This window comes from Cyrtonyx montezumae, unplaced genomic scaffold, assembly GCF_038088225.1.
Source record: "Cyrtonyx montezumae isolate F1298 unplaced genomic scaffold, pur_monq_1.0 scaffold_35, whole genome shotgun sequence".
In the NCBI taxonomy this organism is placed as follows: domain Eukaryota; kingdom Metazoa; phylum Chordata; class Aves; order Galliformes; family Odontophoridae; genus Cyrtonyx; species Cyrtonyx montezumae.
In genome coordinates, this window is record NW_027072040.1 from 373,580 (window position 1) to 399,568 (window position 25,989).

At 49.5% G+C, this 25,989-nt stretch overlaps 2 protein-coding genes and 1 non-coding gene across 3 annotated transcripts in view; 1 reads left to right on the plus strand and 2 right to left on the minus strand.

The window, feature by feature from the left end:
- Positions 1 to 204: 204 nt before the first annotated feature.
- On the minus strand, positions 205 to 277 carry TRNAM-CAU (transfer RNA methionine (anticodon CAU)). Its single transcript has one exon. It is a non-coding gene; the product is annotated as a tRNA-Met (tRNA).
- Positions 278 to 6,993: 6,716 nt separating this feature from the next.
- On the plus strand, positions 6,994 to 14,735 carry MAP1LC3B (microtubule associated protein 1 light chain 3 beta). The gene is made up of 4 exons (XM_065745405.1): positions 6,994 to 7,119; positions 8,750 to 8,805; positions 11,375 to 11,481; positions 13,850 to 14,735. The coding sequence occupies exons 1-4, from the start codon at positions 7,080 to 7,082 to the stop codon at positions 14,022 to 14,024; spliced, it is 378 nt and encodes a 125-aa protein (XP_065601477.1). The 5' UTR covers positions 6,994 to 7,079; the 3' UTR covers positions 14,025 to 14,735.
- A 4,830-nt stretch (positions 14,736 to 19,565) lies between these two features.
- The window catches only part of ZCCHC14 (zinc finger CCHC-type containing 14), a 44,215-nt gene continuing 37,791 nt past the window's right edge, over positions 19,566 to 25,989 (minus strand). Inside the window, exons 8-13 of the mRNA XM_065745383.1 lie at positions 25,603 to 25,873; positions 24,476 to 24,567; positions 22,946 to 23,073; positions 22,466 to 22,606; positions 20,905 to 22,380; positions 19,566 to 19,878 (exon numbers count right to left, since the gene is read on the minus strand). Of these exons, the coding sequence (XP_065601455.1) occupies positions 19,823 to 19,878; positions 20,905 to 22,380; positions 22,466 to 22,606; positions 22,946 to 23,073; positions 24,476 to 24,567; positions 25,603 to 25,873 (2,164 nt within the window). The 3' untranslated portion in view covers positions 19,566 to 19,822. The remainder of the gene's footprint in view (positions 19,879 to 20,904; positions 22,381 to 22,465; positions 22,607 to 22,945; positions 23,074 to 24,475; positions 24,568 to 25,602; positions 25,874 to 25,989) is intronic.

The following is a 25,989-nucleotide window of genomic DNA, read 5'->3' on the forward strand; positions in this document are numbered from 1 at the left end:
TCTGCTTGGCCCCGCCCCCTCGTCGGGTAATGGATGTTTCGCCGCCGTTAGCCCCGCAGGGAGCGGAGGCCGCCGGGGTGGGCTCCGCGAGTGTCCGTCACGGAGCCCTCCGCCCCGCTGTGCTGCGGGAGGCGAGAAAATGATTTCCCTCCCTCATAGCGGAATTAAAAAAAAAGAAAAGGAAAACAAGGAGGAAACCCGATTTGCCCCGTGTGAGGATCGAACTCACGACCTTCAGATTATGAGACTGACGCGCTACCTACTGCGCTAACGAGGCTCCTCGAAAAGCCTTCCTCCCTGAGAGATCCTTGTGCTTCTGCTTGACGCACCTCACTCCTGAGGATCCCCCTTTTCCTGCAAGAGGAAGCTGGACATTTCTGTAAATAGCTCTGTTTTGCCGTGCTGTTCTGCAAAACAGCTGCATCCCGAACCCTTGGCTGTGCTGAGCACCCTCTTGCTCACAGGAATGGCTGTGAGAGCTGCACCAGCAGGCCTGCAAGGAAATTAAGCTGTTTCCAGATAATTACAAAAATTAAATCAAGCCTCTCTTGCCTCCCTGCCCTGAAGATTCTCAGTTCAGCTGGGATTTTTAATAAAGTGAGCTCTGCATTCACTGAAGCATTTGGCAGGAGAGGTCCCTGCGATGCCAGCAGCAGCACTGCCCTTCTGAATCCTAGTAGAGAGGCTCAGAGGAGCTGTCACCATGACAGCCTGACTGCAGATACGTAAATTGGACAGCAAAGGGAAAGCAGACCTTTAATTGATGCCGAAAGTCTGCAAACTTTGCCCACAAGCATTGCTGCAGGGAGCCTGTCTGCCTGCGGCGTGACCGCCGGCACAGAAGGAGGAGGAACGTTGGGCATGGGGTGCCAAAGAGTTTGCAGCGAGGCACCTCCAACCACAGCTGCTTGGAAACATGTCTGGAGCTGTTTTCCACCTGTGCTGATCCTCGTGGGTTTTCCCCTTCCCACTGCAGGCAGCCCGTTATTCAAACTTTCTGCCTTGTCTGTCTGCTCAGGAACTGGCGGATTCACGGAGAGGACGGCAGAAGTCGTGATGGATTTACATGGAAATGAAACAAAAGATGTCCTTGATGACATTGCCTGAAGCAGAAACTCAGCAGTCTACAGCACATACAGCTTTCCTCCCTGCTTCTTTTCCTCTTTTGGATTTTCTATTTTTATCAGGAATGTATTTGCTCTCCTCTTCATCTGAACGGAGCTCTGTGCCTCGCTGCCTCCTCTCCCTTCCCACACCTACACGCCCCGTCCACTCTTATCCCACAGCTCTGTGGGCTCTGTCTCCTCCATCCCTCCGTGATTGCTTTCCCTCTGACCCGCTGACCCCTTTCCCATGGCAAATCCACGCCAACTCCTACAGCACTCCATTGCCCACACCCACTCCCTCCAGATTTGGAGGGGGAAGCAGAGGTCTTCAGGGCAGAGAGCTGCAGCAGTGGGCTGGTTCTATCCGAGCACAGCTTAAAACTTCAGCATCTACCTCTGGCACTTCCTCCTCTGTGTCACCGAATCCATTATCTGAATTCACCAGCTTTATTTGTTACCGGAGGGAATACAGAAGTGCGTTATCATCATCTCACATCTGCTGGCACAATCAGACATCTGAGCGCCCTTCTTTGTCAACAGCGGCAGAGCCCGGAGCTCCCTGGCACTGCTGCTCCAGGCAGCTCGCAGACCTGGGCTCTCAGACAGGATGTACCGAGAGGGAAAAGTCATTGTTCCATTCCTCTTCAGCAATTAAGGAGCTGATGCGGCTCTCTCTGCAGTCAATTAGAGCCTTCACGCTCGCTCTGAAGGGCTTTGGATTCCCAGAGTCAGCGTCCTCATTTTCTGTAATCCTGAAGTGTTTGTGCCTTCCCAGGCTCCGAGCAGGCTGTGCCAGCTGATGGCATACGCAGCCCATTATAACCTGATCAGCTCGGAGAGAATTATTTCTTTTCCATTTGGCAATGGAAAACTGTGGCGAGACAGGCTGAGACAGATGAACAAATCCTGTTTGCAACACGGGAGGATATTTGCAGCGTGTTTATTTGGCATGAGCCTGCCGTGGGATTTCTGCTTTGTAATAAGCATTCTTGGAGGCAGGATGCTTGAGAGAGGGAATATCTCAATGGAAAGACCAAAGAATTCTGCTTCCTTTGTACATGATGTAAATATTTTTTGCCTCCCAGATATTATTTCCTTGGATTTTTAAGCTGGAAAATAGGTTTTTCTTGTCCTGATTTTAGAATTCCCCATCTTCTCCCTTTCTGTGTGGGCTCTGATCGCATCAGGATTGCAGGACAAGCTGAACTGTGCGGCTCTTCCGGGAAGATCCAGAGCACTGCAGAAAATGCTGATGGCAATGACTCAGGAACTGTTCTGCATCCTCCTGCTTTATTGCTCAGAGCTCTGCCTTCTCTTTATGAACGGGGCCATGGCATTTCTTCAGCAAGCTGTCCCTGTAATGAAGCATTATCCGATCTAATGCCCAGCTGAGGCCACGAGTGCATGTAGACAGCAAAAACTCCGTGGCACTTTCACAAGAAGCAGTTGTTGTTCTCTCTGCTTTGGCCACGGTTCAGCCTGAATGATTTCATTGCGCCCAACGCTTGTAGCAGCTCCGTTCTCAGAAGCATTACCTGAGGATGGGGCATGGGACGAGCAGTCAGGTGTTCAGTGCTATTATGAGGTCAGCTGCTGTGCAATTGTTGGCAGTTGAACCAACTTCAGTTTCCCATGATGTAAGGAAGGAGGATGTTTACTGAAGCCACGGGCTACGCAGCACTCAGTTAATTGATAATGTGTGGAGTTCCTTTAATTCTAGGTGTCCTAAACAGCAGTGGAAGGTTTTGCTGCGTGCTGTATCATTCTATACATTCCCAGCTATTCTTCTGCCCTCTCACTGTCAGTCAGGAGCTTATGGATATTAATGAGTGAAAGGCACTGCAGAAACATAAGTTACTGTTGCTTCCACCAACTGATTGACTGCGTTCCCTTGTGAAACCAACGGCTCCCACTGAACACTTGATCCCAAAGCCAAGAAATGCTTGCTGGAACAGCAAGTAACTGATGTCAGGGTTATGGCAAATGGCAATGACATCATGGGCAATACTAGCAGGGGAATGCAATAAGTTTTTAGCCCAGTTCTTGCAATGGCAATCCATACACCTATATATTAGTTTGGGTTTACCTTTGAAAAGAAAAGCATCTGGCTAATAATCTCAGAAGTGCCATATTCTGAAAGCCTTGTGAAATACGTGGTCAGATGGAAGAGGGAAGCAGCATCAGTGCTCCCACAAAGGAATGGGAGCATCTGTTTTTAAACCTCAGAGAGAAACCACACAGGAAAATGGTCTGCGAGTGGTTTCTGCAGTCTCACATTTCTAACGTTACACTTTTACAGCCCCGCAAAAGGAGAGAGAGATTTTGTCATTCTCATCACTTCTCACTGGAGTTCTTCTACATTAGAAGGTGACTTCCACGGAGAAACCTGAAGGTTAAGAATTTTGAATAGTCCCCATCTTAGGGAAAAAATTAAGATTAAAACTTCTCGGAGGATTTATTTTAAGTCATCGCAAACAATTCAGTACAATCCAGTCCTGCCTGACGGTCTCCCATGGCAGCTGGGTAATGGCTGCACACTGTACTCAACAAAGTCCCACGCTAACCTTTAGCTGAGCTAGATCAATAAGCACAATTAATGAGAAAATAACTGAGGGAAGGTATTTTGATTCGGGTGCGAATTCAAGTTACTCTGATCACGGCGTCCTTGCTTTCGTTCTGTGACTTTTTTTCTCATCCATATGCCTGGTGAATTTAATACTTCTGACAGCTGCTGCGTTCACAGCCCTGGACGTTCAAGCGCTGTCTTCCAGAAGGGTACAGCACTGCAGGGAAATTGCTTCATCTAAGCACTGTAAGAAACCTTTTCAGTACAGTTTTGCTAGACAAACGAGGGGATGTTTTCTGATTCTGATTGTCAGCTCACAATTCACATCCACTCGGTTGCGAAGCAGCTGAAATGGAAACTCCGTTTTCTCCGGGGCTAAGGGGGTGTGGGAGTTTTTCCCCAGGGAAGCACTGTAAATATCAGCTGGGGTTCAGAGAGTGAGTCACAGCTCATACAGGCTTTTTAGCAACAGGGCAAAAAAAAAGAAGAAAAACAAAGCATACAAACAAATAGAAAAAGCCAACGGCCTGCTGGAAGAGATGGCAGCTGGGAAACACTGAAGTCTTTAATTCAGACTGAAAATGTAGTGTAGCCTGCTGGATAGGGAGCAGGCAGGAGGATCAGAGCTGCAGTTCATCCCACCTTGTGTTCTGACCTGCTTTGTAAGCCCGGGCAAATCACATCTCTTTCTCCATGAGAAAACAGTGCTGACAGTATTGTAAGAGATCATGTACTCCCTCCTTCTCCCAAAGATCAATTTTCCCTAAGCTCTTCAGTACAGATGCTTTACTAATTTTTCTTTCCTTTTTTCTTTTCTTTTATTGTCTGATGGTGACCATCCCACTGCTTTCCTAGGCAATTTGTTCTGGTGCTCAACTATTCTCACCCCTAACCCCACGTACAACTCGAATTGCCTTTTCCAAGACATAAGCTCATTACTTCTTGTCCGAACTCGCTGCCCGCAGAGAACTGCTAATTCCCTTCTGCTCTGCAGCAACCTTCTGCATATTTGAAGACTAAATAATGTCTGCTTTCAGTTACATCTTCTCTTCACGCTAAGTGCTTTGTAAAATGTTCTAAGCCTATAATAAACACGCTCTGTGGGCTAATTTTTTTCAAAGGGATCTGCTCCGGCGCAGTCACCAAATCTGAGGCCACTGCAGTTCAAAAGCAACATTTTCTCATTGTAAAATTGTGCTTCGGCAGCACTGGTCCCAAAGGCTACGTCCATGCTGTCGTTCCAACTGCGCCTAACACCTTCCTCAAATCCAGACTCGCCAACTGTCTGTGCTGTTGAAATGCAGACATAGGCTAAGGCTGAGATGAAGAGGGAAAGGTCAAGTGAGTCACGGTGCAGATCTAAGTTTTCCTTCTCACAGTCTCTGCAGATTATTCATGAGCTGAACATGTGATAGCCCAGCCTGTCAGCAGATACTCTGATTGTGGCTCTCCCCAAGCACCATATGGATGCTTTCAGTCTGGGCTGCAGCCCTACTAACAGTTGGTAGCATGGATGAGGACTGCACGATGCGATGCGTAGCGCTCAGTATTGTTCAGACTCACCTGGCACTCAGCACAATTAGTGATTTCATCAGTGCTTGTCCACCTGGGAGATGGGACAGCTCTGAGAGCACGGTGGGATGTCCTCAACAAGAGATTGTTTTTGTGTTTTTTTTAAAGGCAGTCATTTAAATAAGAAAGAATAATATTGCATCAAAAGAGAAACTTGGGATGGTTCATTTTAGATGCATCAAATTATTGATGGTCATCCATCACCTGCTGTCTCTGGACAACAGTGTGAGCACTCATACACCTTAGGGCTGTTTTTTTTCCTGCTGATTAGTCACATCCTTAATGGTCCCATCCTATAATTAGCTTGACACCGGAAATGTTTGACCCTGAATCATAACATTAGGTAATGAACCTTCATTCCAGACTCAGAGTGCAGCATCGCTGTAACTTTGGTGTACTGTCGCATCTCAACAAATGTAGAAACCCTGACCAGCTCTAAGCTGGTGGGAAACCAGTTCTCCTCCCTGCAGTCCCATTTTGATAAGGACAGTGCCGGCTGCAACACACCTCCAGCTGAAGTACCTTCAGCAGCACAAGTTGGACTGTGCGGTGAGACTGTGTGGTCCTATTGCTGCAAAATCACTGCCATATTTCAAAACACAGCGCTTAGAACATATGTGAGCGAAGGGGAAAGGAAGGCAGCTGAAAGTCTACAGCCAACAGCTTGTGTCAGAAAGCTGCTACGGGAGGGAACAGTTGGGCCCTTCTAATGGAGACATAATGTCTGCAGGATGAATGCGAGTAAACTTGGCTGGAGGCTGACGCTGTTTGCAATCTAATCGATGCCTGACAAACAGCACGTGACGGGGCAGCAGGCTTGGAAGCCGAGCGAACCGAAACACCTGCCTCTAAAACTGTGCCCTGCGATTTTCACACCCACTTCGCAATGGCTTCCTCAGCCTGAACTGCTGCGTGCTGCCCCGCAGCCCAACAGCTGCTCATCCCGGCCTGATGGCTCCCAACACCTCCGAAAGGCCGCAGCCATCGGGGCACGTCCCCAGATGTGCCTGCTCTGATAAAGGAAAGCACAGACTGCATTAGGGGACTGATTAGGCCCGCAGGGGACGTTCTGGGGCAGCAAAGGCGGTGGTGTGTCCCTGGGGAGGACCATGATGGGGCACAGTGAGGCAGTAAAGGTGGAGTATCCCTATGAGGACCATGGTGGGGCACAATGAGGAGATAAAGGGTCTGTGTCCCTATGGAGGACCCTGGTGTGGCAAACTGAGGAGATAAAGGGTCTGTGCCCCTGTGGAGGACTATGGCAGGGCACAATGAAGCAACAAAGGTGGAGTGTCCCTACAGAGGACCATGGCAGGGCACGGTGAGGCAGTAAAGAGTCTGTGTCACTATGGAGGACCATAGCAGGGCACACGTAGGCAGAAAAGGCACTGTGTCCCTTTGGAGGACCATGGTGGGTCACAATGAGGTAGTAAAAGGTGGAGTATCCCCATGAGGACCATAGCGGGGCACACTGAGGTAGTAAAGGCACTACGTCCCTCTAGAGGACCACGGTGGGGCACACCGAGGAGATAAAGCGTCTGTATCCCTATGAAAGACCATGGCGGGGCACACTAAGGCAGCAACATCTACACCCCCAGGCAGAAACACGCCGACAATCGCGGCTGTGCGTCCCTGCGGAGGATTATAGCGCGGCACTGCGCGGGCGCCACACTCAAGATGGCGGCGGCGCCGTGCCCGCCCCGGCCGTGACGCACGCGTCAGCTGACGTCGCCGCCGCCGCTGGGGGTGGCGGCGGGGGGCGGGCGCCGGCACTCGGGGTTGGGCGCAGCGCCGCGCACAGCGTCCGCCGGGCCCGAGGCCGAGCCGCCGCCGCCATGCCCTCGGAGAAGAGCTTCAAGCAGCGCCGCACCTTCGGTGAGCGGGGTGGGACAGAGGGAGGGACGGACCCGGCGGAGGCGGCGGCTGCCGCGGTCTCGACGCTGCGCGGGGAGCGGGGCCTGCTGATGGAAAGATCCGACGCAGCTTTCCCTCCCCTCCCCCCCGCCCCCCCACCCCGATCCCCTCCCTTCGCTGCCCCGTGCCATAGAGCTGATGGGATTTCAGCCTCCCCGAGCTCCCCTTCTCGCTGCCCCTTCTTCCCAAGCCGCTGGTGCCTGTCAGCAGCCCCGGGTATTAAGTTCAGCTAGGATGGCAGCCAAGCAGTTGCCACTGCGACTGGTGTCGTCAGAGCCCGGCTGCAGGAGGGCTGGCACGGAGCGCAGCGTTACGTCCAGGTTTGTATTTCCCCCACTTCAGGGAGCCGTGCTGGATGGCACCGCCGCCGGCAGAGCCGCTCCGCTTGAGAAGTGAAGCGAACTCCCCCACGTTCGCTCCCCGTGTCGCTGCTATGTTTAAACCTTAAGCGTTTGAATCAGCTGCTGGCGCTGCCCTGGAAGCAGTAACGCTCAGGCCTCGGCCGAGCAGCTGGCTGAAGGCTTTGCATATTAGCCGCCTTAGTTCTCTGCTTGATTCAGCTTCAAGCCGTGATTCACGTGAGTTGCGTTTCCTCATCGGGCTCATAAAAGGCACACGGATGTGCTTGGTGCACGCAGGCTTAATGTGGGTTCATGGAGAGCTGAGTGATGTTGCTCAGTGACGGCAGGTGATGCGTGCTGTGCGTTAACATGCCAGCGAGGGGTTGATGGTGCTGATCTAAGCCCTTCTGCCGCCAGCAGCACCTCTCCGTAGCTCAGTGCCTCCTGAAGCTGTGGTCAGGCTGTGATGCAACACTCAGTCTTCACCATCACAAGTGTTTATGAGATGAGGACAGCCCGGAAAGCCCCAGCACACTGAGAAGAACAGGAGAGGTTAAAATTGAGTTCACTGAATCTGCAAGTAGGCAGGCTGGGAGCAGATGCAAGCACCTCTAAAAGCAACTGTGTCTGTTTACTTTGGCTCCCAGTTGTACTTTAGCCTGGCCCGTAATATCTGTACTATTAATATTTATGTCTGAGGAGAGGTGAACTTTATCCCAAAAACTGGCACAGAGAGCAGTGCAAGGTCTAGGTAGGAGAATCTCCCAACAGCTTCTGCAACAATGCGTGCAGCAGAATCAAAATAGAAAACTGTAACTCGGTAATACAAGAACGTACAGTGTAAGCTGATGCTGCTGGGCTTAGGTCTCACATTTTAATTGTTGACAACTTCCTCTTCAGGGATCTCACAGAAACGCTGCAGGGCACTTAGTCTTGGCCTTTAGTCTTTAGCTTGGGTGGTGTAATTTGGTGCTGTACATTTATGAGATGTGTCTGTTGTAGTGGGCAGAAAATGAGGTGGGCTGTGGGGCTCATCTCCCCTTACATTTCCTAAGAGTCTCAGCCAGCATGCACGCAGCTATTGTCACCCAGGGGTTAAAGAGCCAAGTACCTCCTGTCAAAGGAGACTTTCTGCTTTTTGTGGTGCCTGAATTCACTTCTGTGTCTTTTACCAACCTGAATGTCCTCCCTCCCTTCAGTGCAGCACTGAAGGCAGATGTTTGAACAGCCATTTTTGTAATCTCTTGCAGAGCAAAGGGTCGAAGATGTACGACTGATCCGAGATCAGCATCCAACTAAAATACCGGTGAGTCTTCTTCCTGTCATCTCAATTTCTGGTCTCGTGTTTGTTGTAAGGAACCTGTAAGAGAGCTGTCCTCGTGTGTCCAAATCCTGCTTTGGCTGTTCAGGGTCATTAAGGCTGGATTGCAGAAGCGTTCTCAGACTATCTCCCAGCAGGCAGCTGCCACAGCAAGGTGCTGGCTGGGGGCAGAGGAAGCAGAGCTTCCTGTGCTGCCTGTTGCAGCTTCAAAGCCACACCCAGGCTGAGAGCTCTGAGTCCCCAGAGCATTTGGCTCTTCTCGTCTGAGAAGTGGACTTATTTTTCTTCCTGAAAGAAGAATCTGCAGAGACTAATCAAGAAGAAGGCACAGTAATTTGGAGACAGATGTGGTTTTCATCACAAATCTGTGCTGAGAAAGACAGAAACCCTTGTCTGCAGAGAAATGGGCTGCAGCTCTGAAATCTCCAGGAGCAGTACTTGTTGTCAAACCCCTCCATCTAGCATTGGGTCACCTCAAGGAGGAGATCAGACTCCCCTTTTTCACTTAACTTTATCTCATCGCCCCCGAACTCTGATTCAACTTTGCTTTTGTTTTTTATGGCATCCTCAGTGCAAATAAAGCATGGTAGGAAGCAAAAGGCAGGGATCACAGAACCCTGGAATGGTTGAGGTTTTAAGGGACCTCTGGAGGCCATTGAGCCCAGGCCCTGTGCAGAGCAGCATGCCCAGCACCACATCCAGGGGACTATAGAAGATCTCCATGGGAGAGGTTGCAACTTCCTGGAGGTCAGAGGGAACCTCCTGTACAAAGCTTTGTGCCCATTGCCTCTTGTCCTGGCACTGAAAACCTCTGAAAAGAACTCCCTCCATCGTCTGCCTCCTCCCCTCAGACACTCACAGTCATGGATGAGGGGAACTGGGAAGTTTTGCAGAGATGAGAAGTCAGCCAGATGCCTTAACTTTGGTTCTCAGCAATGAGTGCTGACGGGCACAGAAGAATTTGCGCTCAGAGGGAACAAACTGCTTGGAAACAGCAGTTGTGGTGCAAGCTTTTTAGCAGAAGCAGTCACTGCCTCCACGTGAAATAAACTGAAAAGCTTCCAGCTTCACTTTCATGTTAAGCTGTCTCTTGAAGCCACTGTGGCTGGACATGGGAACAAGTAATAATTTATAGCCATAATTTTCAGACTTTTCTGGAATCTGCACTTTTCCCAAAAGACCCTTCCATAACAGATCTTTTTCCTGACAGAAGATTGCTTTTTCATCCACCTTTCACAGATCACTGAGCAGTAGTCCCCGAGCTCTGTGACCACAGATTGAAAACCACTGATTTACAACAAAGCTCTCATTTCAAGCCAGCCATGGAGATATTACTGGGGAAGATTCAGAGATACCTGACCAACTCGTTAAAGATGGAGACGAGGACTGGCAATGGCAGTGGCATGCATGGGATCCCCGGGGGCTTGTTCTGCTTGCTGGTCCATGTTCTAGCTTGAGTCATTGCCTCATTATCATCATTAGCAGTTCTGGATGAGCTGAGATGGTGATGTCATGCTAGATGGTGCATCCCTCCTGTATGGTTATCATCCTCCATTCTGCTGTTGCCAACATTATCCATTGCTACCTCGTTAAAAACAGCACATTTTTTCCCCCTTCCAGAATTACCCAGCATTTATTTTAACTGATGTGAGAATGTTCATCTCTGATGTAATTACATTGGCTTAATATCCCTTCACCTGTGCAGCTTCTGAATATCAACACAGCCAGACCCCGTGAGCATGGACGTGATCCAGGTCCCTTCCAAGTGAATGGTGTCACGTAGCTACCGTTGAGTTTGGAAACAACAAAGCCTGCACGGCTGTGGAAACGAGCACACCAATTCTGAGATCATTCCTTCAAAGCAGGAACTACATACAGTTGCTGGGCAGGGCGCTGCTTAAATTGGCAAAGTGTCGGTTTCCTCATGAGTTAAGCAGTTACTCCATAACAACCTTGACGGAATTACTGGTTCCTAGGCACGCTGTCTTGAGATTAAGGACAAAATTCTGCCTTTGAGGCTTTAGATCCTTCAAAAGTCGCTTCCCCCCCCCCCACGCATGAAAGAAACCACATCAGGAGAACAGACCAGCATGCTAATCCAAAGCTATAGTTCTTAGAAAGAGATGGCCCATTAGTCAAGAGAACCTGGAGAAATTGTGGCAAGAGCTGCACGAGGCTGCAGGCTCCTGTAGCAGCCACTGCAAGGTGTTAGAGAGAAGCCTGCTTTATCTTTTCCTGGTTTCCTTGTTGCTGGGTAGTTCAGAGCTAGATTAAAGGAGTCAGGCATGCTAAGACTGCACTGAAGTTGCAAGTGCGTGCTGCTGAACCTGTTTGTTCTTAACCCCTGCAAACAGAGGGGGCAGGTGACACTGACTGTAACTCCTCCTTCGCAGATGTAACGTTTACAAACCAGACTTCCATTTGCAAATTAAGTGAAAGGGAGTTTAGTGTGAATTCTCCTACTTTGCTGCGTTTAAGATGGAGGGGGGGCTGAGGGCTCTGTGCACTGTTTTGCCTTTCACATCTTCTGCTCCTTTCTTTTGTTTCTCTTTAGGTGATCATTGAAAGGTACAAGGGAGAGAAGCAGCTTCCAGTTTTGGATAAGACCAAGTTCCTGGTGCCAGATCACGTCAACATGAGCGAGCTAATCAAAATTATCAGGTAGTATGCTGTGATTTCACACCATGCACTGCGTCAGCAGTGTACAGCACACCCAGTGCATAAATTTGAGAGCCCTTTAAATGGAAAAGGCATCTAACAAGTACTTGTATTGTTACTAGGACAGACTCACCAGAACGCACGCTTCCTTTGGCTCTTCAGGGAAAGACCTTTGGAAAGGACTGAGCTCTGTTTGCTTTTGAGAGAAATAACCACTTCCTAGATACAGAAGAGGGAGTCTGGGGCTGTGAATCCCTGTCTGATATGGGTGCTCCTGGCCTAGGGCCCCAGTGCTTCCTGCCTGGCTATTTTGGGATGCCTTCACAGTGTTCTGCCTGGGAGTCCTTTTCTGGCGTGCCTACCTCCTCCCATTGCTGGAGGGGGAGCTGGGGCTCCTAGCCAGAGCTCTGAGCTGCTGCTTGGGGTTGATGCTGGCATCCTTTGATCATGAAATGAGGTTACCCTCAATAACAGTGCTGAGGCCTGAAAAAAATAAACATTCAGACAAGCACTACCTTCACACAGTGATCTGCACAGGCTGTGGTTTGAGTGTTGCTTCTTGCTGGTGCTTGAATTTTGCTTACTAGAGAAGGCCAAGGGGAAATAACCACAAAATGGGAATTGTGTGGCTTTAAACTGCAGCCAGAGATCCTGCTTAAGGCACAGTTCTCTTGGCGTAACTGCAAGCAGGAATATTTCATCAGTAAGAGCTCTCAAGTGGTTAAGTTTGGAGGTTAGCAGCAAACCAGTGTGTTTTTCATTGGTCACTGTACAGCAACAGAAGGCCACGACAGTGCTCTCTAACAGGATACAGGCAGCACAGAGCAATAGCAGGTTTAAAAGATAAAAAGGAAAGTGGACTTACCCCCCTTCCAAGGACCAGGAACAGCTCAAGGGAAACGCAGTCTCTATCCAGAGATACTGCTCCCTTGGCTGCTAACCCTTAAATGAGGTGAGGAGGGTGGATCCAGGCCACACCCCTTCCCGTCATTCAGGTGCATGGCTTGCAGCTGAGCTCCCTGGCTTAGCCACACCTTCTCACCTAGTGCTCAGCCACGGGTTCAGGATATGACCCAGCAATTCTGCTGCAGTCACAGTGTAGCATGGAGCTGGTTCTTGGAGGACAGGGGCTGTGAAAGCTGAGTATTGTCTCACATGTCCAAACAACTCCATGCCCTGGAGGCTTTGACAAAAGCCTTGATCAAGTTCCAGCTCCCACATGAGATAGGGTTTTGGAAGTAGGAACCCAATTCCCCACATGATCCAGAATTTCTGATTCAGGGCTCGGGCAAGAAGTTTAACAGCAAGATGCAGGATTTTCCATAGCTCTTTTGTTTGGTTTTGTTAATAGATGACTTAGTACTGGCTGGACTTGGTCCTCAGCTGGCTCCTCTTGTGCACAGCAGAACCAGTGTGCTATGCAGGCTGCCCTTGCCCAGCCTCAGAGAGCTGCTGCCTTCTCTGTTGTCTCTCTCTGGAGTGATTAGAGCGTGATGTGGGAGGGCTGTGGCTGAGGAAATGCTTGTTTCCAGCACAGCTGCCGCTGCTCAGCAATGAGCAGAAGTGACAGGGAAGCCTTTCTGATCCACTGTTCTTTTCTCCTCGGTTGCACCTCCTCGTACGTGTGTTCCCGCTGCTGACCCAATTAGTTAGCTCCTCCCTGCAGACCTGCTTCCAGGAGGGAGTTTAGCAGAAATCTGTTATTTCCCTGGCTCAGAAAAAAAACGTGATGTGGGGGGCACACCCAGGGTAGATGTCTGTTGTGCCACGCAGACTGGAAGTTCTGTTCTCTGTCTTCCTGCGGTGCTTCTCATGGGAGGAAAGATGAAGGGGAAAGGCTCATCAGGGGTTTTAACAGTGCTGGTGACAGAGTTTAAAAGGAATGGAGGCTTTGGGTGGAAGCTCTGCCAATCCTTCTTCCCCGGGTTTACATTTCCAGAGGGATGCTGTGGAGCTCAGCAGCAAGCCAAAGGTTCCACGGGACTTGAGTGTTTGCTGGTTGTACAGGATGATCTGCTGCCCCAGCATCATCCTGGCAAGGACCACCTCTTCCTGTTCACTTCAGCTGAACGCTCTTTGGGGGCACAGCCCGTGTTGTTCCTGTGAGATCAGGGTTTCTGGATGTGCTTGAGAGCACTCGGCAGATGAATTTCATACAGCTTTGGGGTGAGAACCAAATGCCTTCTGTAACACAGGGATGCTGGAGGCATCCTACAGCAGGGCTGCTTTGCATGGGGACATCCCACTGCTGTGCTTGGTGGAGGACTTTGTTTTACCACCCCCCTCCCCCATCTTAGAGCCTTCCTTAACGTGTGTGGAAACGCATTGTCCTCTCTGTGAGACTCCTTCCCTGCTTCCCCACTTCTCACAGGCGGCGCCTGCAGCTGAACTCCAACCAGGCCTTCTTCCTCCTGGTGAACGGACACAGCATGGTGAGCGTCTCCACGCCCATCTCCGAGGTGTACGAGAGCGAGAAGGATGAGGACGGGTTCCTGTACATGGTGTACGCCTCTCAGGAGACTTTTGGAGTGCAATCTTCCATCTAGGACACGCAGGCGGCTTCTAGCCTAGGATTTCAGTTGACCCTTGGCCATCACCCCCACTCTTCCCCACACGCACCCCAGGGAAAGGAACGGATGTCACCTCCGCTCTCGGTCCCTTAGCGTAGTCTTGCTTTAGCAGGTGTCTTATCTTACCTTGCCTTGTTTGTGACTATTAAAACAGTACAGACGAGCGCCTCCAGCTTTGAAACCTGCTGTAATATTCCACACAGGCACATTTACATGGCTGGACTTGACGAACGGAACCCAGTTGTGCATGTGACTATTGCAAATTAAGGGACACTCGATTGATTTTAACGAGCAAACAGGCACCAGGGAGGAGCTGAAGTGTTTCATGTGACAGTTTTCTGGAGAACCTATGATTTCTTAAAGCTTTTTTCTTTTTTTTTTTTTAATGGGAGGGCTTCTGATGAGAGCAAATGTGTTTTAATGTTCCAAAGCAGAGCTTTGCTTCCTGCAGCTCGAGGTCTGTGTCGGTGCTGCAGCCGTTACGGTGAGCGCTCGGGGTGAGCTGGGGGAGCACAGCTCTTGGTCTCCTCTTCCTTTGGCACCGCTGATTTAGGGATGGTGCCAGTTTCTGAAATCACTCATACCAAACACCACAGCTTTATTAATAGTTTTAGGAAGCGTTGACTGTAAAATACACACCTGGACAGGTAACACTGAAATAAACTCCAGTCTGTCGTGAATTCCCAACGCCTGCGTGTTCAGTGAAATGCTGTTGTTTGTAGGGGCTTGCTTCCCAAAGATCCTCCGAGCTGCAGGGCAGCTGTTCCCCAGCCCGGGAGGAGGTGAAGGGCACCGCTGCTGGCTGGCGTGAAGCGAGCCAGTGTGTGTAAGCCCTGTGATGGGCCAACAGCTTCTTAACACACCTCCATCCTGACTGCGGGGCTCAGACACACTGCTGGGATTGAAAACGCGTTGCATGTTGCCACTAGTGAGGTCGAGCAGAACCGTTCTCTGCCAGCTCCTCATGTCCGGGAGCTGCTGTCAGGATGCGGTGAACAAAGCATTTTTCCACAGCCGAAGCCTCCTGCCACTGCATGGAGCTGAAACCTCAGTGTGACTGCTGTCCTGAGCACGGAGCAGCCTGCGCTGGGGAAGGCTGTCTGCTAGGCCCTGTGTTTTTCCCCTAGAGCCATCGTGAAGTGTAGCAGGATGAGATTCCTCTTGTATGTGATGTGTCTGTGATCTAACTCCATCTGTTACTGGAAGCTAACGTACTATAACGGGAGAAGAAGCAATACTACTGCGCCTCGGCACTCTAGCTCAGCAAGCTGTACAGTTTGTACCTTCCCACACCTCTTTGCATGCATCTCATTCACAGTGCTTATGTCACGATTTTTTCATGTCCTTTGTGTTTTTACTCCAGCGTGAACTTTTAAAAGCAGCTCGTTCTCGTTCCGTTTGTGTAAGGAATTGTTTAACTCCTGACTGACAGCCAGACTTGTAATTACAACGTGATCGACTGATACTCCTGTACAAATATGTTGCTTTTTTAAAACTTAATACAGTGCTGATAGGGATGGATGACATCCCAACTGAACGACGGCTCCTGTGGTTATTTGTGGGCAGCGTCCTCCCGCTCTGCCTGCAGGGAAGGGCTGCAGCTCTGTGATGATTCACAGCCATCTGTCTGCAGGGGGGGAAACAGCCACGCTAATAATGGGGATACAGCAAGACCCTGGCAACCACGTGTATGGGAAGTGTTGGATCATGGCCTGAACCACTGATGGATCACCTGAAGCACTGAGTCAGCCGTGGGAGCACAGGTGAAAGCAATGCACCTGTGTGACCAGAAGGGGTGGAGTCTGACTCCACCTCTCCTAAACCCCACTTAAGGGCTGTGCACCACTGGGGAAGGTTCTCTTTTTGGAGACTCCTTCTTTGGAGTTTCTTACTGTGAGCCTAGGACACGTGTGAATATTTTTTTCCCTTTGATTGTCTCTTTTCCATCACAATAATCTGTCTATATCTATAAAATATCTTGGCTGTAACAACATTGTTCACTGTGTTAACCTTACACCGCCCCCAGAGGGGGAGTCCTTTAAAGAAAAAGAGAACGGGAGGGATTCTGTTTAACTCTTTATTTTCCATACATTAAATTTACTCAGATAAAAACATTCTAAAAATGTACAATTTTTACTTTTAACAAAGTATAATAAAACATAAAAATCCCAATACCAGAATACTTGACATTTACAATTCAAAATCAAATTAGCTGAATATTAAATATTTACAAAACTATTTAAAATATTTATAAAGTTACATGCACAATTTGTAATACTAGAATTGACCGAAGTAAAAGAAATGGCTCAAATGGGAGCAGGAGTTTCCTTCATTCCTCACGGAAAGTTATGTCCAAGAGAAGCTGTTAATCTGCACTTGAGTAACACGTGGGATTTGCTTTATGCATCACTACTGACGCGTTCCTCGTGATTTGAGAGCAACCAGCTAGATCCAGGGGGTCTTACAACAGATGGCAGCAGCACTGGGGGTCCCGTGGCCTCCACCTGTGGCTGATGTTCCCAGATCCTCCGCTGCCTTGCGTGGATTTCGGTGCAGATCTGCCCACACCCATCGCGTGACACGGGCGTTCCACACCGCCCCACATCCACAGCTCTGAGTGTCCGTGACCTCCACCAAAACCTTCCTGGATCTGATGACACTACAGCTAACCCGTACGCGGGGCTTTTGGGTGATGCCACGTGTGTTCTGGGGAGGAGTGCTGCTACGCCGACCGCCACCGAGCAGCTCTGTGTCCCTTCCCTCGCAGCCTGCCCGCTGGCAGAGGCACAAAGCCCAGCGTGGGGTAATGGTGAGGGCTGAGCGTTCGACCATCATTACCAGACATTCGTCGCTTCCTGTGCTAAGATTTAAGGGCCGTGGTATGCACGCTGCTGAATAGGTGTCATGAAAAGTAAAGCGTGATGTCATTTGAGGGAAAAAAAAACATGAAGGAAACCTGTGATCAATACCTTGCTTGCTAAAAAGGAGCCTTCCTCGCTCGCTCTCCTGCTGTGCAGGGCATGTGTTGGTGCTTACCTTGGAGCTTGCTGGAAATCCCCCCCCTGGTTTCAGTAATCCCCATCACTGCTGCTCCCAAAAGGAAAACACTCCTGGAAATGCACTGACCGCCACACAGCCTCCCTCTGCCTCACACATCAAACTCATTTCTATTCCACAGTGAAATCCATGCTGAGAAATAATTCTGGTCATACTTTCGGGACAAAGATAGGAATAAACAGCGTACTGTGCAATCTCCACCTCTCAGTGTACAAAAATAGGTTTTAAGAACTGGTTCTCTCAGCCACTGAAGCTGGAACTACCATTCTAAAATGAGCTGCCTCACTTCTCAGGGGGCGGGGAGATGGGTTTGGGCCTTTCAAAAACAGATGGAGGGATATTTTATGGAACTGAAGTGCTCTCTGTTCAGACTTACCAAGTTTGTCTGTTCTTGGTACAAAGCAGACAGCAGATCTGAAGCCACAGCTCACTCTGGCACAGGGAAGGCTCTGTCGCTGGCGCCGGTTCATCAGCCACTTCTCTATCACATTCACGTTGCTTTAAGGTACTCGAGACTTCTGAATCGGAGCTCACTCTAAAATCAGACTTCACCATTTCTAAACGTTACCTAAAAGTACACGGGAGCCACTCGAAGAAACAGCGGCCTTCACTTGACACAAAGGAGACAACCCCAACCAAAGCTCTGAAGATAGGAATGAGACAGCTCGCTGGACAGGAGTTCTGCAGTCCTTTCGTCATGGTTTCGACTCCGTGATGAGTATCAGACAGGATGATGTTCCCAGCCTTGGGTGCAAAAACAAAACTCAACCAGTACAGAAGATAGATAACTTTTTTTCCCGTGGATTTTTGCTATCTTGAGAGGGCGTTGAACACTTGTACGGGCGTCGAGACACAGCCTGTTGAAAATACCATTCCGTTTTAAAATATTGTTTTAAAAAACAAAGTGAAAAATACGTTCAGGTTTGGCTTTCAGCACATGTCCCAGGCCACTGGAGGGACCCTCGAAGCTGTAAATGGTAAAACGTGCCCAGCAGAAACTGGACGTTCCCTTCGGCGTGACGCGGCGCAGCCGATGGTTCCTACCATCGTCCCAAGCTCATTAAGGCAAAGTAAATTGCATTGTCAGTTTTCATCATGTTAGTGTTGTAGGTCTGAAGGCCGTTCCTTCCGAGAAGGCCTGGGAATGTGGGCAGAGCCAACAGGAGCGTTTCAGGTGCGAGCCGGGCCGAGAGCAGCCCCTCTCATCAGTTGTCATTGCATAGGAAGAAGAAATCATCTTTTCTTTCGCAGCCAAATGTGAACGGTGACCCCAGGGCAAAATTAGCTGCGCCGCTGCAACACGTCCTGCTGTGGTTGAAATGCCTCCAAGTTTAAACAGGGCTTCAGACTTGAAGATCTTCCGAGTTACAGTGCGCAGATACCTCTCTGTCAGACGCCCCAACTGCTGAATGGTGTCAATTCCTGGGGTGAGCCACGAGGTTCGTACCTCCCTTCAATGAGTCAGGACCAAAGTGATTCAAACGAGCAGTTCAGGATTCGTTTGGCTTCCTCTCAAGCCCTAATGTAAGATTTATCACCCACAAATTATGTACGCTAAGTAGTTAACACCAAAGCTAGTCATCTACAATCTATTGCGACGAAGGAGGCTGACAATAAATCCTTCCAAGTCTTGAGAATAATGAAGTTTACTACCTTTTACATGTTGTGACTTCTACCACTTCTGAATCCCGTTGCAAAAGCCGTGGGGTAGGAGTCAGAGGGATTGGGTTTGTTGATTTATTTTTAATATAAAGTAAAGCAAAAGCTTACAAACTCTGCTGCCAGAGTTCTTTTTTTTAGGATGGTTTAAAATTCATTTACAAAAGCAGAATAATAAGGTTTCTGTGAAAGAGACCTATGTACAGTAACAGGACGTAAAGGTTGTTTTGTGTACTACAGGAACATATCCTCGAAGCCTTTATGACTCTGGAGTCTCTGGGACTTGGACCCTTGGAAACTAAGCACATTCCGTGGCTGGGAACCCAGCACTGACAGGTAAGACAACGAAGCACAAGTCTGTTTCCAGAAGGAACCGAAACTGCTGCACGTGTTCATTTGGAAGGGAAAGGAGAGACTGACTTTTGTTGTGTAGTGAAGTCACGTAGCCTGCTGGTGCCAATTCGTAAAGGTCGGAACTTCTTTGCCTCTTGCACTGCTCTCAGAGTGACACCGTCTGCTAAAAGTGCAGAAAGCTCGAAGAGTTTTACATTCTTCTGTAGTGCAATCCTTAAAAATCCCAGAGATTAGTGCCTGATCACTTTTGAAAAAAAGTAGACATTTTACCTAGCCCAGGGGTGCCAAAGTCCTTCTGGCGAACGGCCGCTCCCACCTCTGCCTCCAGCTTCCACCTCCCTCCAGCTGCCCTGGAGTCAGACCTTTCCCTTAGGAAGTCCACATATGGCAACATTCTCCAGCAAAAAAGCACGTAGGATGTTGTAGTTGATTGTTGTACTTGCTGGCCAGCTCCACCATCCATCCAGTACGCACTGTCCTATGACACGGGGTCGGAAGCTCCAACAGCAAGACCCGAGCTTCAATTTGGCAATCAAAAATGGGTTCGATGCACCCCTAAGCTAGATTTCCTACCTAGTCTAATAAAGTAAAGCACCTTTGGATTAAAAAATACATTAAGCTTAACAGCAACTGGACGTCTCAGTTTTGTAGTTCAGTCTCCTTCTATCTCCATGGCTTACAGTATCTTCTTGCCAGATAAAAGATCAGTCTGTGGAGTCGAGGCTTTCAGAGGGAGGAGCGTATTTCAGCCTAAAAGTACCTGGGGGAAAGGAAACAGAACAATCAGACAACACAAGGTATTTCACACTGCTTGCACTTCAGAACTCTCCCAAACCACCCCCTAAATATGTGTCACAGCCTAACACAGCCCACAGCACTGCTCTCCAGCTGCAGAAAATCCTAACGGGTGCCTACAGCCGATGGAAGCAAAAATCAAAGCACACCTTCACACGGCCGGACTCACAGGCTCGGGTGTAGTTTTAGGGCTGGAAAAAATAAGACTGGGAGAGTTGAAGTAGAAATCTGGTTGCCAACATTCTGCTCTGAAAGGCAGCAGGCTGCACTTCTGAATGAGCACTGCTGGGGTCAGCACTGCTGCTGTCCTATCAGCCGTCACCGAAGGACGTGATGCAGAAACCCCACTCATTATTTACACGTTAGCACTGCTGAAAATTGCTGCCTCAAATTCAGTCATCTTGCTCCAGTCATAAGTTCCTACTGAATTTTTAAGCTCATGCCACGCATGGATGATTCTGAAACAAGCTGATAAAAACCAAAGGAAAACGGGACTGCAGATTGTTCTTGATAAAGTGACATCACTCTCAGTGGTTTCCTGCCCAGAATGAAGGATTTCAGCCCCCTCATGGAGCTGTACCTGTATAAGCAACATGTCCTGCAGAATTAGCACAGCAGCAAACTCCAACACGGGACCTTCAAGAGGATTTGAACAGTAATCCTCCATTTATGTAACTGGTTTGGGAAGAAGGGAAGGAGGCGGCAGATACGTATAGAACGCAGACTTGCAGGGGAACCTGAACCTATAGCCTGGATTACGGGGATAAGCAGCCACGGTTCTGCTGCAATCTGCCAACAGAACCTCCCTCCCCTTCTGTGTGTTTCACCACTTCACACAGAGCACCAGCACCTTCCAGGAACGAGTCTTTTCTCATGCAAGTAAGCAAAAGCCAAAAGACTGAGCACTGTCCCCTCGGTGGGACTCCTCTTAGCCCAGCCCAGTGCTCTGAGCTGAGCTGGGCCCCCCTGCAGCCCCCACGCCCACCGTTACCTTGTCGATTGAAGTCCATTGGAGGCTGTTTGCAGTCCTGAGCTCTGTGCCCACTGGCCCCACAGTTGTAACAGGAGAGGTTCCCATTTTTCTTGTGACTCGAACCATTGCTGTTTCCCATCATTCCCTGTGCCTGATAGACCCCTGCTGTCCCTGCCATAAAGTTCTGCATCGGCGGTACTGCAAACGTCGACTGCCCCGTCATCACCGAGTCCGGAGCGATGCCGCTGTTGTAGGCGGTGTGGACCACGGGGAAGGTGGTGCTGCTGTTGTACTGCTGCGTGTTGATGTAGCCATTACTGCACAAGGGGTTGAAGGGCAGAAATGGGAAAGTAAACATTGAAGGTCCTGAAAACGGGTGCTGGAAATAGTTGGCGTAGCTGACGGTCATCCCACTGGAGCCACAGTTCCCGCTGCACCCGCAGGAGCTGCACACCATGCAGCCGGGCGGCTGCTGCTGCTGCTGCTGCTGCTGGTGGTGGTGATGGTGGTGGTTCTGGTTGGGCACTGGGACGCTCCCCGCAGACCCGCTGCTGCTGCTGCTGCTGCTGCTACTGCTGCTGCTGCTGCTGTAGAAGTTGTTCTCGGCAACGGATGAGAGCGTGGGGCTGGAGCTGGGCGCGGGGCAGCTGGGCAGGTTGGCCATGGTCGCAAACGACGTGGAAGGGTGGCTGCTGGACGAGGCCGCGTTGCTGTTGGCGCAGAAGCTGCCTTGCATGGGTGCCACGGGCACGCTGCTCATTGCAGAAAAGGCAACTTTGGTGTTGGCTGTATACAGAGCAGTCCGGGGATTTATTATTGCGGGGGACACCGTTATTTGCATATTACTGGAGCAGGAAGTCTGTCCGGCAATGGCGGGATCGGTAGGAACAGAAGATGACACCAGGAGCTTGATGGGTGGGCGAGCCACGTGGAAGACCGTGCTGGATGTGACAGTGGCAGCAGTACTCGTCTCTACTATCAGTCCTGGCTGCTGAGCTGTTTTCATCACTCTGTCCAGAGTTGAAGCGTGGACAACTTTGGTTCGAGGCCCAAAGTTAATAGTAGATGTGGGAGAGCTGTTCTCAGCAGCCCCCGAAAGCACTTGCAAGGGCTGATGGGGAGATGGCGCAGACATGACATCCACTACTGTATTCCCAAAGCTCTTTTCCATTTTTATGCTGCCTCTAGGTCCAGGCGAGACTTTATTTCTTTCTTCTAAAGATAAAAGTGAATGCATAGACGATGAAAGTAGCTTCATGTCTGCATTGCCACGCTCTGATTTATGCACTGAATTTAGCATCCGAATGGGGGTGATATGAGTAGAGGCCGCTGACATCATTTGCATTGGCAGAGTATGGTGGCCGGACGGATTGGAGCCTGCATCATTTTGCACTGGTAAGACCTGAGCAGTGGGTCTGGCAGAACTCGAAGTGAAATGGTTCAGTAACATCACCGGCTTCTCCTTTTCAGAGCCATCTATGTGAATCTCCAAACCTAGGGACAGAAACACCCGTAAGCACAAGAAACCTCACGAGACAGCAGCCCTGCACCAGTCCCCTCCCTGGCTGTGTCTGCTTACGTCTCTCGTTCTCCTCGGCGCTGTCTGAGCTCTCCTCCCTCGTCTGGATCCCCATGGGGCTGGAAGAAGAGCTGGAGTACTCGGAGGAGCTGCCCTCCCGGGGCAGTGGGTGGGCTGGCTGATCCACATCCACCCGCAGCTCTGTGGACGACAACAAGGGTAGCACCTCACTGACACCAGTCCTTACAGCTGCCAACACCAGCTGACTTAACAGCGATGCGACACAGAGCTCTACAGGGACAGGCACTGACTGAGCAGCAGCACTCTGGAGGCACAATGGTTGCAGCTAGCCATGGAAGCCACAGAGAGGCAACCACTTTGTATTGCACTCCATATACACAGGAATCGAGGCTGACTGCTTCGTGTTCAGCCGATGGCATTTTGGAAGATAAAAGTTCATGACAGATTGGTGGAAAAGCAGTAGAAGAACGGACATATTCAGAGCTGAGAGCTCAGCAGTCCTCTTCTCCTCTTTCTTACCTGCAGCGTGGTTGCCACGAATGCTCTGGAGAGGCCCCACATGTGTAGTAGGGGGAACCCTTGCCACACCGCTGCTGGTCACTGAAGAAGGTGTTGTGGGGTTGAGGCACCGTTTCTCTGACTTTTCTCTACGGGGGCAACGGAGAAGCATGTGAACACACAAAAACTGGCTAAAGCACAGCGACAGATAAATCAATTTCTGAATGAAACTCAAGCAGACAAAGCTCTCTAAATAACCTCAGAAAGTTAGCTCCTTGCAAAGGGAAACATTTGGCAGTTCCATCAGTCCTGATCTTAGCTTCTTAGCAGCACATACTTGGGCCTTTCTGCCACCACGATTACAATAGTAATGCTTCTATTTATTTAAGGTAAAACATGTCAAAATGGTGGCTACATTCTATCACACACTCTGTAGGCATCCCAAACACAGCCACGCACACCAACAAAAGCAAAGCCAAACGAAATCTAAAGTTTTCATGTTGCAAACATTGGAAAATCAATGATGGGTGGGAAATGCTGTCAAGAAGCTTTGGTAAATGGGCAATGAGTTGGATTTTTAGTTGCTTTTTAAGTACAGTAAGAAGAAACATTTCCCTCTAAGAGGAGATAACAATAGTATGGACAATTTGCTCCATCCACACTGAATGGAAGCTGACTGTGATGAGGTCCTATGAAGAAAGAATCCTGTTGGGCATCCTGATTTGGAGTGTGTGTCATCTGAGCTTGCAAGCCCAACAGCCCAGTGGCTTGCTTTGCTGACTCCCCCCCAGCCCAGGGAGCTCAGCTAGGTGGGAAGTCACCTAGTGAAGTTGCCTTCCTTTTAGAAGACCTCAGTGAAGACGTTTCAAGACGTCACAAGCTTCTTATTAAGAACAAACCCAGCAAGTACTGAAGAAAGGTTTATGCACCCAGTGAGCTTGTCTGTTCCTCTCACTAATATCAGCAGCCCAATAGAAGTGCCTCCCTCCCACACGCAGCCTTTGTGTGTACACCCACGGCTGCAGCGCTGTTACTAAGAATTATTTACGCACAAATAACTTAATCTGACAAAACATGAGCAAGTTCCTTGGGCACAAAGACTGGCTAATTACTCAGACAGCAAGATATGGCAGAGAAAGCAAACAATCAGGCAGAGAAACAGAAGGGAAGAAGCAGAACAGAAATACCACTGTTCTAGGACTCTATGGCATTCCTGCAGGTGAGAGAGTGTCTGCTTGCTCAGTGATGCTGAGCCTCCTCAGAAGAGCTGCCACGGTGCACTTAGGCTATGACTGGGCTGCCACAGCACTCACAGACCCTTTGCACATGGTTATCCTTACACAGCCCTGAGCAGGCAGCAGTAACACAATACACACAGAACACTCCTCAGCTCCAGGAGCTTCACCATGCAACCAATGCTACAGGAGAGCAGGGATCCCTTATCCTCACCTACAGGTGGGGATCTGGTAGGGTCACCGTGTGGAAAAACAAGCACAGCAAACTTGGATTAGGTCCCTTACGACCTTGATAAAAGCTTTCCCCTCCACTTACTTCTCCAGCTCCAGCTGGGTCTTGAGCTTCTTCTTCGCTCCCATGGTCAGGGATTCAAACTTATTCAGATCTTCCTCCGTTAGACTCAGGAACTTAGAAAGAGAAAACATGCGGGGAGTTCTACAGCCTTCAGTGCTCTCATTTACAGTTTCAGTAAAGATCCATTCTCAAGGGTAACTTTAAAATCATTTTTTTTAACATGTTAATTCAAAGGAACTCAAATCTGGTCTTAAATCATTGAATCAGTGTCACACAGAAGTGTGGGGGCCTCAAATGAAAGAACTGCTGTAGATTAAATTTAACTAGGTGTGTTCTTACATTAACTATTCCCAATAAAGACAAAGTGATCTCTGTTATTATGAAAATAGAACTAAGTGCTATAAATGGGATTATAGATCTGGTTCTTGTAAGAAAAAAACCTGTTAACAGCTACATGCATGCCCCACGCTGTCACCATCACAAAACCTTCCTGGATTGGGCCTGACTCAACTGAAGCCCTTTATCCACTGGAGGGCGTTCAAAGCTCAAACACAGCAACAGAACGTGGGTTTCATGGAACAGCTCCACAGATGGAGGCTGGAGAAACACTGACAAGTACTGAGAGCTATTCAGTTAAAGCGTAGCGGGCATTAGTACTATTTTCATAATCATTATTCTGCACACTGGAAGATGTTTCTGTGGATCTATTTTGATGAAAAGGGATAACCAAATTTTTGTGGGAGAAAAAAATCAATCGCGAAGCAGAAACACACAAAAAAGTATCCCATAGATGTGAGTTATGACCAGGGAGCCAAAGCACAGCTCCCAGGTCAGATCTCTAAGCACTCAGTAAGGAATCTGAAGCAGCAGCTGCCTCACAGCCCTGGCCTGGGCACAACACTTGAAAATAAGAAGGCTGGATGGGCTGTGAGCAACCTGGTCTAGAGGGAGGTGTCCTTGCCTACAGCAGCAGGCTGGAACCAGAAGATCTTAAAGGATCTTCCAACTCAAACCATTCTAAGAAGGACTTCATCAGAACATGACTGCTGAAGCAGCAACTGCCACAATTCCAAACGCAGATGCATGCAACTCTGCACTACAGAATACAAGGATAAACTGAAGCAGGCTCCTTCCCAGTTCTGCCCTACCTTCTCCATGGTGAGCTGCTTGAAGACGGGATAGTATTTGTGCAACCGCAGTTTCCTGAGCCAGTCTAAGATCCCGTTTTGCTCCTGTGTCTGAGGGGTCTGTGGGCTGGAAGACATCAACATGGGCGACGTAGTGTCCATCTGGTTGCGGTAGGCCAGCGATGAGCTGCTGCCTCCTGAATGGGAGCAGTGGGGTAACGCGACGGGAGCAGCAGCCGAGTGCTGGACGTGGTTCTGAGAAGACTGAATGCCAGCCACTCCACATATAGGTCTGCAAAACAGAACAAGGTTTGGGTTCACACAGGAAACCCGCGTCACGTTGAGTTCAGCCACTGTGGTGATGTAAATCCGCCACCCGTGGGACTGCTGGGAAACCTGCACTGTTTG

What these genes read in the sequence shown, in the direction of transcription:
- MAP1LC3B (XM_065745405.1), top strand. Translation starts at nt 7,080, where the DNA reads ATGCCCTCGGAGAAGAGCTTCAAGCAGCGCCGCACCTTCG. An exon ending in CAAGCAGCGCCGCACCTTCG is followed by an intron (nt 7,120 to 8,749) that starts GTGAGCGGGGTG and finishes AATCTCTTGCAG; the next exon opens with AGCAAAGGGTCGAAGATGTA. An exon ending in GAGCTAATCAAAATTATCAG is followed by an intron (nt 11,482 to 13,849) that starts GTAGTATGCTGT and finishes CACTTCTCACAG; the next exon opens with GCGGCGCCTGCAGCTGAACT.